The sequence below is a fragment of the Papio anubis genome, chromosome 19 (genome assembly GCF_008728515.1).
Source record: "Papio anubis isolate 15944 chromosome 19, Panubis1.0, whole genome shotgun sequence".
NCBI classification, from domain to species: Eukaryota; Metazoa; Chordata; class Mammalia; order Primates; family Cercopithecidae; genus Papio; species Papio anubis.
Genome location: NC_044994.1, coordinates 27479780 through 27494872, shown reverse-complemented (window position 1 = coordinate 27494872; position 15093 = coordinate 27479780). Strand labels below are relative to the sequence as shown.

At 46.2% G+C, this 15093-nt stretch overlaps 1 protein-coding gene across 2 annotated transcripts in view; it reads left to right on the top strand.

Annotated features, from left to right (window-relative positions):
* Window positions 1–12468: 12468 nt before the first annotated feature.
* The window catches only part of INO80C (INO80 complex subunit C), a 29111-nt gene continuing 26486 nt past the window's right edge, over window positions 12469–15093 (top strand). For both annotated transcript variants that reach the window (XM_009192604.3, XM_003914304.5), the window contains exon 1: window positions 12469–12934. In XM_009192604.3, coding sequence (XP_009190868.1) covers window positions 12779–12934 — 156 coding nt within the window. In that variant the 5' untranslated portion in view covers window positions 12469–12778. The remainder of the gene's footprint in view (window positions 12935–15093) is intronic.

Genomic DNA, 15093 nt, shown 5'->3' with positions numbered 1-15093 from the left:
TCAGTCATTTTGCCATTAAGAAAGCCATGTAATGTTTAAGAGATACGCAGACCTGACATATAACATGGGCAATACCTTAGGAGAGAAAGTCGTATATGAAAAGACATTCTCCCTGGTATTTGTTTTCCAGTGGAGCTGCTGCAGAATAAGCAGGCATTAGGAAATTGCATCGGGAATTCCTACACAACGTGCTATAAGGCTGCTCTTATAGCAGTCAACCGCATATCAGGTGCTCTCAGGCAATATGAGAAAAGCAGCTTATAATCTAGTTAGAAAAACATTCAAGAACCAATGAGAAAATAGCATAAGGTAGTGCTTAACAAGGGGCTCAGTGGTGTAGTTCTGGCTGTCAGGGTGACAGGAATTTGGAGAAAGGTCTGTGAGGTGTTGACAGAGTCTCAGGGAAGTTAGATGGATGTCAGCTGGGCCTGGAAGGGTGGAGCAAAACTGAAAAGTGCAAAAGAGGGAATATGCTGTTTGAGGGGTGGAGACCATGAGTGGCAGAGGAAGGGGTGAGAACCAGCTGTGCTGAGGGCTCCTGCCTGCCCAAGGGTCCTGAATGAGGGGGCTGAAAACATCACTAAGTCATCTACAGTAGTACTCATCCTCAGGGGCTGCTGGTTTCTGAGAGATTTGGGTTAAATGTGAACTCAGCCCACCACTAGAACATCATTCAGATGCCAGCTTCATTTTCTTTGTGAGCTAACAGTGGTGATTAAAAATAATGACACTAAATACTGTTGGTAAGGATGTTGATGCTGACAACAGCAATTGGAATTGTCAGTTGTTGACATTTCCTGGATTATTATGGTTATTTTAAAATAACAACCAGAAAGCCTCAAAACAGCCATAGATATCTGCACTGGAAAATTCAACCAAACACTTATGGAAGAAATAATACATAATATGTAAGTCTTCCAGAAAATCAAAGAAGAGGGAATACTTTTCAAGTCAGTCTACGGGGGCAGCATTACCCTAATACCAAAAGCAGACACAAAGACATGACAAGGAAAGAAACTACAGACCAACATCTCTCATGAACATGGATGCAAAAACTCATGACGAAATTGTAGCAAATTAAATCAAATGTTACTACAAGGGTAATATATTATAATCAAGTGAGATTTAACCCAGGAATTCAGGGTTGGTTTAACATTCAAAAACCAATCTAATTTGCCATATTAACAGAATGAAAAGGAAAAAGTATATGATATCCTTACTAGATGCAGAATAAGCATTTGAAGAAATCCAACCTCCACTCCTTATTTAAGACTTTCAGCAAACTAGGAACTTCCTCACTTCATAAAGAACACCTACAGAACACCTGCAGCTAACATCATACTTAAAGGTCAAAGATGAATGCTTTCCCTCTAAGACTGGGAGGGAGATAGGGATGTCTGTGCTCATGGCTTCTATTCAGCATTGTACTGAAGAGTCTGGCCAGTGCAGTGAGCAGGAAAGAAGGAGCAGGGCTTTGATTGGCTCAGGCCTGGCACTGAGAAAAGGGGAGAGGTCTTCCAGGAATGCCTCTGATGTTCTCCAGCACACGACGGGACATCAGATACATTGCTGATGCAAACCAGCAGGGCCACTATGGAGCTGTGTGACTTTAAAACATCCTTTAATCTCTTGGAATCTGTTTCCTAAGTGATGGAGTGAGCAGAATAGTAGCCCACTGGCAGATTTGTTGTGACGCTTAAATGGAGTAAGATTGGGTCAAAGTGCTTTCAAACTGGAAAGGACTATTCCAGTGTTTGGATTTGTTACAGTCATACTGAGTGACCAGGGAAGCAATGGGATCCATTGTGTATGTAACAGGGGAGGTGTGAGGATTTGGGATTTGAAGACCAAGGTCTAGACTAGGTGCTCAAAGAGGGGCTGGGGGTCAGGCTGGAGATGGGGACTGACACCTGCTAAATTGTAGCAGGACCCTGGAGCATGCTGTGCAGGCAGCCAGCTTGGGTTGAGTCTCTTCTTCCCTCAGGTGGGGCAAAGGCATGCTGGTTAGCAAAAGGAAGGGGCATGGGACATGAGAATCCTGGATCAGATCTGACAGCAGGTGTACCCTCCTTACCGTTCTGTTTGTTCTCTCTCTGTTGGCTTTTACAAGCTGTTTCCATCCTAAAGACTTCTCCTGGCTCAGAGGAAAGTGATCTGACAAAATAACCCAAAGTGGGACACCAGGGATTGGCGATTAAACACTCAACCTCTCTGCGGGAGTATCTGCCTTTTAAGAGGCCTCAGGGTCAAGGCCGTGCCTATGGTGGCTCTCCAGGAGTTTGGAGAGGTGCTGGGGCTCCTATATATAAGGTATTTTTGGTCTTATTCTTCTGTACGGAGTCCCCTCCTCCCATACTGAGTTAATTGCCCTATAGCAGGGGGTAGGGGAAGTGGAAAAAAAGCCCTCGTGACAGAAGGAGGCTTAGGAGGAAGGACCATATAAGCATGAGGTGAGGCTGGGGAGAGTAAGGGCAGATAGAGTAGTTTCATAATCCACCCATAGCTGGCCTCAGGAAGAGCACCCAGTGATACAAAAGCCAGCTCTTCTGGCCAGCCCCACAGGGAATGGCCAGGAGGGCTAAGGGCTAAGGAGGACGACACCGGTGTTTGTGATGTGTGTGCATTTGTTAGTGTGTGGCTGGGCATCTGGACGGGTGGGAGGAAGCAGATTTCCTTTGCTCTTAGAATGAGTACCTGGTGAGGTCTTTGCTTGAAGGATAGAGTGAAAGCATTCAAATATTTAATTGAGGAATCATGAACCATTATGTTCCAGGACTTGGAACAAGCCCTTGCCCTGCAGATGGCTGCTTTGGATAATGGAAAACTATAGTGGCTTGTTCTGGACACCTCTTGGTTTGACAAGTCCTCCCGCATATCTTGCATGGTTTTGAGAAGTTGTGTCACTTCTGGACACATGACAATTGTGTACTTTGGGGGCAGGGTGGGTTGAAGTTGTGGATCCTGGGAGCTTTAACTATAGAAAACAATAAAGAAAAAAATAGTGTTCTGATGTTCTTTAGTTGTACTTTTTTAAAAACTCCAGGAAGGGTGAACAACTGGCAATCACTTTAGCTCTTGGTATCATCAGTAGCCATAGCCCTAGCAGTCCAATATCTGAATCCATTTTTGGGTTTGGAGACTTCAACGTTCTAAAAAGCAAAAAATGTAACATAGAAATTTTCCAAGTCTCTCTTGCTGTGAGGGCCTGAGCACAGGCTACAGGCTCCACCCACCCACCCACCCAGTGGCCCACCTCAAATTTCATGCAGGAGAGCTCTGTGAGAAGGAGGCAGGCACAGGCAGCAGCATCCCACCTGCCTTGCCCAGGCATGAAGGAGAAGGTGCATGTCATCCACGGTGGCTGTAGCACTGCCTCTGCCACCAGCTCTTTCACACTCTGACCATCCTGCCAGCTCAGTCTTATTGCCCAGAACAAAATGACTCCACTCTGAGACCAAGAACTCTTCTTGCAGATTTCTCTTGTTCTTTCCCACCCTTGTTTCCAAAGCCCTTCAGGTCGTCAATGTCCCTGCACCAATGAGATCTCTGCACTTGAAGCAGTACATCTATGGCAAATGTGTATATGTCTGTTGTTTAGTGTCCACCCAGAGCTGTCCTGGGCCTATCACAGGGAGACACTAGAAAGTATGTGACAAACGAAGCACTTCCCGTGAAAATCACAAAAGGAGCCAACACTTTCATAGATGAAAGTGGTCTTACAGATCATCACTGCTTTACAAGTAATAACTTCCTGGTCCAGAACAATTGCATCCTTCTCTTGAGGTTTTACCTGAGTGTGATTTCTGTTATAACCCAACAGAAGGTTACCTATGCATGCTAAAAGATATGTATGCACAACGTTCAAAGCAGCTTCATTCAAAAGAGCCAGAAGACCCTGGAAACAACCTAAATGTCCAGCAGAAGAATGGTTACACTGTGGCTTGTTCTCACAACGGAAAACCATACAGCCAAGACAATGAAGTACTGCTACATGCTGCAAGAGGAATCTCATCCAAGACAGATACACAAGAATACATACAGTACACGACTGATTACATGTCTATAAATCTCAGAACTAATCTCTGGTGGTAGAAGCCAGGAAAGTGGTAGCCTTGGGGTATGGTAGTCTTTTGGGATTGGCAATGGGCACGAAGCAGGGGCTTTTAGGTGCTGATAATGCTCTGTTTCCTAAGCTGGATTACCAAGTGTGTTTACTTTGTAAAAATTCACGTGGCTGTCCACTTATGACTTGTGCACTTTTTTTGTGTTATGCTTTAATAAAATGTTTACTTAAAAAATATCTGACAACTCAGATAAACAAAATTGGTTAGCTCATTTTAGAGATAAGGAAACTGAAGTAAAAAAAAAGTTACAAAAATTACCAGAAAGGCCATTAATCAGATCAGCTAAACTACATTCTCCAAAGTCCACACACTGAAGTACATGCCTCTGGTCTTGGGATACCCACCCTGTCCCCACCAATACCTCACTCGTGGGTTTCTGTGATTATTTTAGACATATTGACATAATTCTAACACCTGTGGTGGTTGATCACTTCAGTCCACAACATATTAAAAACAGAAAATCTGTCACATGTATGGGTGTGATGTGGGAGATGTCTGAAGTCAGCCCTTTAATGGCGGAAATGAAATCAGAAGGCAAAAGCTCAAACTGCATACTAGTGCAGGGCCATTTAGTACAGGCAGAAATGCCTTGTCCACCTGCTCGAGAGGTCTCTTGCATTACAACAGCGCACAAAAACTGATGTTCAGTTCACACTGACGATCCCCAATCCTTACAAAAAGTTCAGATCCTCAGTGCAAGTAGACGGAGAATGAACTAGAACTTTTCAGAAAGCGCTTCACAACAGCGTCAGGGAATTGCAAAAGTGAATATGGGGTAAGGCAAGGGGCCAGAAGCCACTTCACACACAAGTCCAGGGATTGAGATCGAAAGAGCCAAGGCAGGTGCTGAGCCAGGCTGGGACCCCCAGATCCCTGAGAGAACTGGGATGGAGGGTAGGGTGGCTAGACTGGGTCAGAACCCAGTCAACATTCAGGAGCCTCAATGTGAGAGATGAAAGGAGAGATAAACAGATAGGTCATAGGGCATCCTAGTAGTTTGAGTCTTTCTCTATAGAATGAATGATTTTCTAAAAAACTGTGAGCACATTTCATGTCTTGTTCTTTCAAACAATGGCCATCTTCTTTCGACAAAGTGAGAGATGGGGACTGTCCCACTATCCTTTGGGTTCTCTCCAGTGCCATGCCAAGGAAGAAGACCGCTGACAGCCCTGCCTCTCATGGGTCCTTTGGCCAGAATGGGTCTCCCTCCCGTGGCCACACCCTCTTCTGGCCCTGCCCCTGTTCCCAGGGCTGGGTCACACCTGGGAGCTGGACTGGATAGCTCACCTACTTTGGGGCAGCAGCAGCAGCAATGTCTAGAGCGGGGTGCATGTGGGATATGCACCCCTCAATTTCTCAGTCTTTGGGGATTTCTTGGTGAACTTAGACAATGAACATCTCTAAGCTTCCATGTTGTCTCTGTTTTATTCCATCAGTGAATGTGCCCAAAGCTTGTGGATTGATCTTCTCTGATACTATCTTAATGTACAACTGACAGAAACAAGGTGTCACATGTGAATAAAAACAAACAAAACAAGCAACAGAGCAGCGGGGTTAGGAACCGTGACGCTGGGGAAAAGAATCAAGGCAGACTGACAATTTAAGAAGGCAGGTGTTGTCACAGCCTGGGGATTAGCAAATTTGAGGTTTTGAGAGAGAAAACAGGAGAAACGGTATCAGAGATGGGAGAATTATAGTAATTATAATTGTTTTCTTTTTCTATGGCATGCACAAACAGTAAGTGTTAAAACAATAATTCACTTTAAATAATGGGGTGGGAACTCTGGTAAGAGAGGAGGGGATGACCAGTGCCTAGAAGGGGATTCACAAAGGTGGGCAACAAGAGAGAGAAAAGTACCATCCTGGGAGCAGAATTCTGCCTTTCACAATGGAAGGCAAGCACCCCACTATTTGGAAAGTTCTGTGTCAGCCTTTCTGGGCCACATTTGTAATGTTAAATTGGTGTTTACTTAACAGGCATGGATTTAAGAAGTAATTCCAGTAAGCAAAATGGCCCTTAACGCTATTTTCTCTCCTTCAGACTTTGCACAGCAGTATTATCTGTTGAGGTCAAACTTCAGAGAGCAGATTGGATGAGTGTGGATGCACCAAGTATGTCTCCCTACTGTATAAGACCTGCAGTGCCCAACTCGAGGGTTGCCATACATACACACAGTAACCACAATAAAGGGTGCTTCTGGACTTCAGCTGTGCCCAACCTGTCCAAGCAGATGTGCCACTCGGCACTGCCACGAGGTTTCTCACAGGTCCCTTCTCAGCTCTCTCTCTAATGGTACCTTTAAAGGGTGGCTTTTCCAAATCTTCCTACGACCCTTCCCAAGCCTCTACCACTCTCCCTCCACCTTGCAGGGGTTGCTACCTGTTACTGAGAAAACCCAGGCTTAGAGATGGAAATCACATCAACTTTCTGCCATCTCAACTGGATCTCCTCCTGGACCTGCCTTCCCCTCTCCTACTCCAGTTGTAAAGGAGGCTGGAGCTCCATGCAACTGGCTTCTGCTCCTCATCTGATGGCTTCCTACTTAACACTCTGAGCACAGGATGCAGGTGACTCACAGTGTGGGCAAGAAGGCCCTCTTCTGGCTCTACCTTTCCACACTGAGCAGAGTGAATAGGGACACTGGGAAATGTGTCGACCCAAAGTCCATGGCTCCCTCCTTTTAGAACATGCTCTGGTGCTTGGGACCCTGGAACCTCACACTCAATCGGCCCTGTGCCCCCGGGAAGGCCCCTGTGGACCTTGTCCTTGGGTTTGATGTATATCCCCAAAGGCTTGAGGGGTGGTCAAGAGGTTTCCAAAGGTGTACACACATTTCCTCCAGATGCCCTGAGGAGTAGGCGGGGAAAGGGAGGGCTCAGGGCTGGAACAGCTCTTCCCACCCTACCATATTCTGAGCAGAACTCCAAGAAATCTGAGCATTCTAAGTTCAACTCTGGCCTTCTGAGTTATAAAGATACATTTGCCAAGATAGAAGGGTAGAACATATTTTATTTTACATGTTATTAGCTTGCTTTGTACACTTAAATATCAAGGCATATGGTAGGTAGGCCTCCATTTGTATTCTTGCCCTGAACCCTGGAAATGTCATGGTCAGGCCTATTTTCAACCACTCTTTCCATGCGGCTGTCAGGCAAGACAGAGCAGGCAATGAAGTGAGCAAAGGCCTCTTCCCAGCATCCACTGGCCCGAGCTCTCTTCTGCTCTCTCTATTAATACTGATTGTTTACAATGAGGCACTTAGCGGATTGCCACCGAGGGACTGCAATACTCTGAAAACAGCAACAAAGAAGAAACTGTGTCTGCTCAAGTGAGCCTATAACCCACAAACACTTACAAAACGATATACTTTGGTCTGCGATGGAGAAAATACAGGCTACTTTGGGAAGGTTCCTCAGAGATGGTGTTCCAGGAATGAGCGCTGCTCTCACACTCTTGAGAGGACTGCCACTGGTCTCTGAGGATTCCATCAGCTTCTCACTGCAATGGGTTTGTTTTCAACTGCACATCCCCAGAGTTCAGCGTAGGCAGTGCACAGTGAGCTGCCTCTTTCAGTATCTCGGAGTTGGGGGATTTTGAGGATCTTGATTGCAATGGCTTCAAGGTTTCTTCCCTTCATCAGGGATTCCCATATCAACTGGAACAGCCATTTTTCATACAGTGAGCATGACTAGCACACTTCACACAAGGTGTCAAGAGATGAGCAGTGTGTCTTCCATGCAGTAGCATCATGATCCCAAATGTCTACCGTGTTTGCTGAGATTTTTGAGAGACAGTAAATTAGGCACTCTGTGTCTCAAGTCATATATAGTAGCTTAGCAGGCATGTTATTCATTCTTAATCATTGTCTTAACTAGGATCAAGACTCTGGCTGCGGCTGCGGCTGCGGCTGCTTAACTGGTACACCCCAGTCAAGGCATCAATATCCCAGAGAAAGCCCCAGCAGCCTTTGCCAAAGGAAGTATGGCGTTGGTGACGGACACAGAAGCTGCAAGTACTGAGAAGGAAGCTGAAGAGGAAGAGCAAGGGAGGGCTCACAGTACAGCAGGGGTGAGACACACTCTGCAAGTTTTCAGGAACAACTGGGGAGGGAACTTAGGGGAGCCTTAGGCCCTGTCTCAACACATAAGCTAGCAGAATGTTGGGTCATCAGTATTAATTTATCTTTACCAATGGACAAGGAAACCCATGAGTTACACATGCAGCAAGTGTACGGGATCCTGGTATGTGCCAACACTGGGCAGTAACTGGCACTACCACGGTGGGCGTGGGGCAGGTCTCTCAAGCCGATGTCCTCCAGCATTTCTCCCACTCTCCTTGTTGCTGTCATCTGTTGATGCTCTGTCACTCAATCCCTGATGACTTTGGCAACTGCCCACTGGAAGCTTAAGTCCAGCTGAGAAGACAAATAGAAAATCTTTCCTCCCCTATTAGACGGAGGGCTCCATGAAACAGGGATTATTCTATTTTGTTTGCTCTTGTCTCCATCCTCTTAAATTAGCACATAAAAGACACTTAATAAACCAGGGCATGGCAAGTGCCTCTAGTCCCAGCCACTTGGAGGCTGAGGTGAACCCAGGAGTTTTAGTTAAGCCTGGGCTACATAGAAAGATCTTCCAAAAAAAGGTGATCAATAGGGAATAAATAACTGAGAGAGACTGATGGGAACGTGGAACCAGACCAGAGGAGAGGGAACACTGAAAATACAGCATGTCAACCAAGATAGGAAGGGTGTGTGGAATTTAGCGAGACCGGAGGAGGGTGAGGTTGGGAGAAAAGCAGCTTCCAGGCAGGAGAAGCAGTGTGTCAAGGCCTGAGGGAGGAGGGGCACAGCTGGTTGTTGGAACTAACAAAGGTGAAAACTGAGCAGGAATGCAGGGACCTGGGACAGAGGCAAGCTGGAGAGATGGCAGGTCTCTAAGGACCTGTGGAACTACCTTATGGACAATGGGCTTCATTCTAGGGACCACGGGAAGCCACTGGATGGTTTCAAGGACGGGGTGTGATCTGAAAAATGCACATTTGTATCTTCAAAGAAATCATCTGGAATCGCATGTTGGAACTGGGTTGCAGGGACCAAAGATGGAGGCAGAAAGAGAACGCATAAGGCCACTTTGCAAGTCCAGAGACAGATGGTGGCTGGAATACGGTTATGGTGTGGAGTGGAGGAAGGGGAGGAGTCAAGGATGACTCCCAAGTTTTGGTCTGAAGAACTGGTGGCTATTCGTGGCATTTGCTGAGACAGGAAACACTTAAGGAGGAACCTGTTTTAGAGGAGCAGAGAGGATGATGAATTCTGTTTTTGCCACGCGGAGTGAAAGATGCGTGTTAGCATCTGAGTTTACACTAGGGAAAGAAATTTTACATCCGGGTATGCTTTTTTTTTGACAGAGTCTCCCTTTGTCGCCCAGGCTGGAGTTCAGTGGTGCAAGCTTGGCTCACTGCAACCTCCACCTCCCAGGTTCAAGCGATTCTTGTGCCTCAGTCTCTCGAGTAGCTGGGGCTACAGGTGGGCACCACCACATTCAGCTAATTTTTGTATTTTTTTTAGTAGAGACAGGGTGTCACCCATGTTGGCCAGACTGGTCCCGAACTCCTGACCTCAAGTGATGCACCCACCTCGGCCTCCCAAAGTGTTGGGATTACAGACATGAGCCACTGTACCTGGCCTTGGGTATGCATCTTTGGAGAAAGAGCCAGATAAGGGATGCAAATCTGAAAGTGGTCTGCATTTAGATGGTAACTGAATCCCCAAGAATTGGTGCAATGGCTGGGGAGAGTATCGACTGAGAAGGGCAGATGGCCTTTGACCAAGCACCAAGAAACTCTCAGTATGGAAAGATTCTGCAGAAAAGCCTGGTTTCAAACCTGGCTGATCGCTAGAATCACTTGGGAAACTTTTAAAACGTGAATCTACAGGAGCATGGGACTATATATTTTGAAAAACCTGTAGTAGCATTAGAGACCATTTGGTAACAGAAGACTGGCTAGGAAAGAGGGAAACAAAAAGATGGTGATGTTTCAGATACCAAGGGAAGAATTTCAGAAAGAAAGGAATCAGACAAGATCAGGACTGAATTTAGTAACAGGAAACCAGATGGCGGTGCATCCACTTGTCTGACTTTTTAAAAGTAGGGAGTTGGTGTTTGAACTCAATAAGGGATGACAGGAAGCAGCCCAGCAGGTCCCCCTGTGCTCATGTGCACAGCGTGAGAACAGGGAAAAGGAAGGGGAAGGAAGGTGTCAGATGGCAGAAAGCTTTTCATTGGAAGTAGCATCCGAACTGAGGCAAAATGGATAGTAATCAGGCAAAGAGCTAAGCATTCCTAGGAGAGGAAATACAGAAACAAAAATATGACAAGCTAAGAAAATATGTACACTCTAGGAAATAGAGTTAGTCCTTGGCTGGAACACAAGGAATTAAGTGTTGGGAACCAGGCAACAGAATGGGGCACAGCCCAGTTTTTGTTGTTGTTGTTTTGAGGCGGAGTCTTGCTCTGTCGCGAGGCTGAAGTGCAGTGGCACGATCTCTGCTCACTGCAAATCTCCCGGGTTCAAGGGATTCTCCTGCCTCAGCCTCCTGAGTAGCTGTGATTACCGGCGCGTGCCACCATACCCAGCTAATTTTTGTATTTTTAGTAGAGACGGGGTTTCACCATGTTGGACAGGATGGCCTTGATCTCCTGACCTTGTGATCTGCCCACCTCGGCCTCTCAAAGTGTTGGGATTACAGGCGTGAGCCACCGCGCCCCGCCCAGAGCCCACTTATTAAGGACCTTGTATGACAAGCTAACACGTTCTTACCCTGAAGGTTAAAAAAAAAAAAAAAAAAAAATTTACCCTTAAGGTAAAAGGGCCCTGAAGAATCTAAGAAAGTAAGTAGTATGATTATATTTGTAATTTAGAAAGCCCATCTGGCAGCCAGTGTGAAGGATGGTCTGGGGTCAGGAATGGATTAGGGGAAGATGGCGGCCGAAACTTCCACCTGGAGGCTGTTGCTGAGATGCAGACATGGGACACAGATTCACCAGGGCAGGAGCAGTGAAGGAGAGAAGCGCGCTGAGGCGGTGAGGAATGGGAGGAGGTGGGGACATTAGTTTGCTTAGGTGACTGGCTTGTTGGAGGTGAGCCCTTGAGTTAAGGAATGAGGAAAAGACTAGCTTTAGATAAGGATAAGGATGGAGATGGGGTGTGGGAAAGAACATTTCAACACTGGTAGGCTTATTCCTTTCTCCAAAGGAGAAAATATGTCAGTAACAGTATTGCTAGTTCCCCTAACTGCTCCTTCTCTCTCACCTCTAAGTCACTGGGCAGCCTGTTTACTTCAAATATCAAGACTAATATAGATCAGCTTCCTATATTCAAACATAGTAGCTTCCACCAATCACTGCAGGGAGTTAGTTCATTCGTTAATTACATCATTAAAAATACTTATAATGCACCAATGACTTGCAAGGTACTGTGACTGGGGGAACTGATAAGTGAACAAGACATAACTGACCCTTCCCTCATAGAGATTACATTCTAGCAGGAGCCAAAAACTGTATTAATCATCGGATTATAAACCATTTAGTTATATAATGTCGCAAAGGTTCTGTAAAAATATAGGGTAGAATGAGGCAAAGAACAAGGCGGGTAGGGGGACCGAGGTTCCTAAATAGGTTTTAGTAGATCTGTGACCTCCCTGAAATCTGTAAAATTTTGTCTGTGTCTGTACACATTTAACGGGCCGGTGGGGAAGTGGGGGTGGGGGGCGGGGGGAGGAAGCAGAGATTCCATGCTCAGGAGTCTGTGAATCCTAAGAGATTAAGAACCAGCCGGCCGTGGTGGTTTACGCCTGTAATCCCAGCACTCTGGGAGGCCGAGGCGGGCGGATCACCTGAGGTCGGGAGTTCGAGATCAGCCTGACCAAAATGGAGAAACCCTGTCTCTACTAAAAATACAAAATTAGCTGGGCGTGGTGTCACATGCCTGTCATCCCAGCTACTCGGGAGGCTGAGGCAGGAGAATCGCTTGAACCCGGGAGGCGGAGGTTGCGGTGAGCTGAGATCTCGCCATTGCACTCCAGCCTGGGCAACAAGAGCAAACTCCGTCTCAAATAAAAGAAAAAAAAAAGAGAGAGAGCGAGATTAAGAACCACTTTACCCTTCAAGTCCATCTGGGTATTATTTATATACAAACCTTTTCCGCGGGGAAGGCAGGGAGGGATAGAGGGGGAAGCCAGTAGCTTGGCGGTCTACTGAGAATGACCCCAGCTTTACGCTTACAAACATCGAAAGTAATCACTCTTCTATGTGAGAAAAGGCAACACACTCATTAATTTTTAAAAACGTAGTTACTTAAAAAGATTGGGAGATTTTCTATTCCTTATCAATGGAGATTTCCTGGCACGTGCCCCACCCAAGGCCCACGCCCAGAGCGCTCGAGTGGCCGGACAACAATCGCTGACATCTTCCCGTTCCGACGCCACAGGCTGCTCCGAGCTCCGCCTTTTAGATTGCACCGAGAGAAACCAGCGACAGCTTTGAGTCCAGGCCGGGTTTTCAAGCATCAAGACGGAAGTAACAGCGGAAAGGAAGTTCCAGGGCCCGCGCTGGGAAAGAGGTGGGGGGACCTAGGGAAGACTCAGGGTGCGATGGCGGCGCAAATTCCAATTGTGGCCACCACTTCCACTCCGGGAATAGTCCGGAACAGCAAGAAGAGGCCGGCCAGCCCGTCCCACAATGGCAGCAGCGGCGGGGGCTATGGCGCCAGCAAGAAGAAAAAAGTATCTGCCTCCAGCTTTGCGCAGGTACGCAGTCGTGCTCCCAGCCTGCGCGTGCGCGTTGCGGAACGGGATGGGACGGAGCCGAGCCAGGGCGCGTGCGCAGTGTGGGGCGCTGCGCGTGTGGTCTCTGGTGTGATTGAAAGATGCTAGCCAGTGGAGTGAAGGACTACTCTTCCCCTTCGTTAGTACACATGGGCTTACAACGCCTTGTGTTGTAAGGAGAGAAGAGGAAGTAGGGAGGTTATTACTGACTTAGTAGTAATAGAAGGACTGCCTCTTCCCCTCGAGGTCGCCTTTAGCTTGAGGTTCAGGACTTCTGAGTGTCAGTCGTTCAGAAATGTGCGTGTCTTCCCCTCGTCCATTCTGCAGACATCTACCCAGTATCTTTGAGGTGCATAGCGCCCTAATGTCCTGCATGGATGAATACAATATGTATTGATAAGTATGCTTTCTCTCATCCTGAGAAAAGTGCTTTTTGGACCCTGGGTTTCCCAATCCTAAAGCGGGTTTGGTCTTAACTCATGGGCTTGTTAAGATTATGAAGTAATGAGTGTAAAGCCCTGAAATCAGCGCCAGGCTTAGACTCCAGGGCCTCTGAGCAATCTAGGCTCCGTAATTCCAACAATGAATTTTCAGCAGGGAGTGGCTTGATTAGTGTTTTCTCTGGCTCCTCATTTTATTCAGAGCGAAAAAGCAGAGATAGAGTGTGTTACTTTGTGCTCCTCAGCATATGGTGTGACACCGTTCACCTAGCCAGTCAGTGGCTGTTCTAGAAATCTTCTTGTTCCTTCTTCTGTAGGTGATTGGTAGTGCTTTTCTTCTTTAACCTTTTAATATTAAATACTTTGCTGTAGTAAGATTTACACACAGTAGAATGCACAAATCTTCAAGAATACTGGCTCAACCACAGATCTTCAAGAATCCTGGCTCAGGCCTGTATACCAGCACTTTGAGAGGCCAAGGCGAGAGGATTGCTTGAGGCCAGGAGTTCCAGACCCGCTCCCCAACCCCCATCCAAATTTACAAATTAGCTGGGCGTGATGGTGCACGCCTTCAGTCCCAACTACAAGGGGATCACTTAAGCCCAAGATTTCAAGGTTACAGCAAGCTATGATTGTGCCATTGCAGTCCAGCCTGGGCAACAGAGTGAGACCCTATCGCGCAAAAAAAAAGTACAGATCCAGTGCCCTTTTACATTTGTATACACCTATGGCCACTGCCTGGATCAAGATAGCATTTCTAAGAGCGGGTGACCTTTTCCTGTGAGTACTGTCTTCCCTCCCTAACAGAGGTACCCACTATTCGGCCGCCCTTCACAATAGACTGACTTTGGGTTGGAGCATAATGTAAATGGAATAATACAGGACAACAGGGAACATACTCTTTTGCGTCTGTCTAGGTTCCTTTTTGAGACAGTGTTTTTGAGAGTCATTCATTGATTCAGTACATCTGTTGCATTGTATAAACATACACCTGATGAATATTTGCATGTTTACAGTTTTTGGCTTTGTGCAGAAGCTGCTCTGAACATTCTTGTACAAGTCTTTGTGTAGATAGATGCTTTCACTTCTCTTGAGAAGTAGTGGAATTGCTGAGTCAGAAGGTAGGCACACATTTAACTCAGAAACTGTTAAACAGTATTTCTGAAAGTAGTTGCACTGTTTTTGCATTCTTACCAGCAAAGTATGAGAGTGCCAGTTGCTCGAAATCCTCAACAATACAGAGCATTGTCAGTCTTTCATTGTCAGTCTTTAACTTTTAACCATTTTGTTGAGTGTGTAGTAGTATCTCCTTGTTTTAATTTTTTCTGATGGCTAATGATATCAATCACTTTTCATAAGCTTATTTGGCATTCCAAATCTTTTGTGGAGTGCCTAATTATTTTTTCTAATTGGCTTTTTAAAAAAAAAAAATTATATTGATGTGTAGAAGTTCATTACATTCACTTTCTTGACTAGACTCCTTTGCCAGATGTATGCATTGTGAGTAATTGCTCCCAGTCTGCGACTGGCGTGTTTTGATAACCAGTTGTGCCAGGACCAAGGAATGTCACTAGGACATATGGGGAGGAATAATTGTTTCGACCCCAAAGGGAGCATTGATTAACTTCCACTACCAAAAGCTTCTGAGAGTGATCAAATGCCTTCAGGAGACTGAAAATTCCCAGTAATCCAATATGGTGG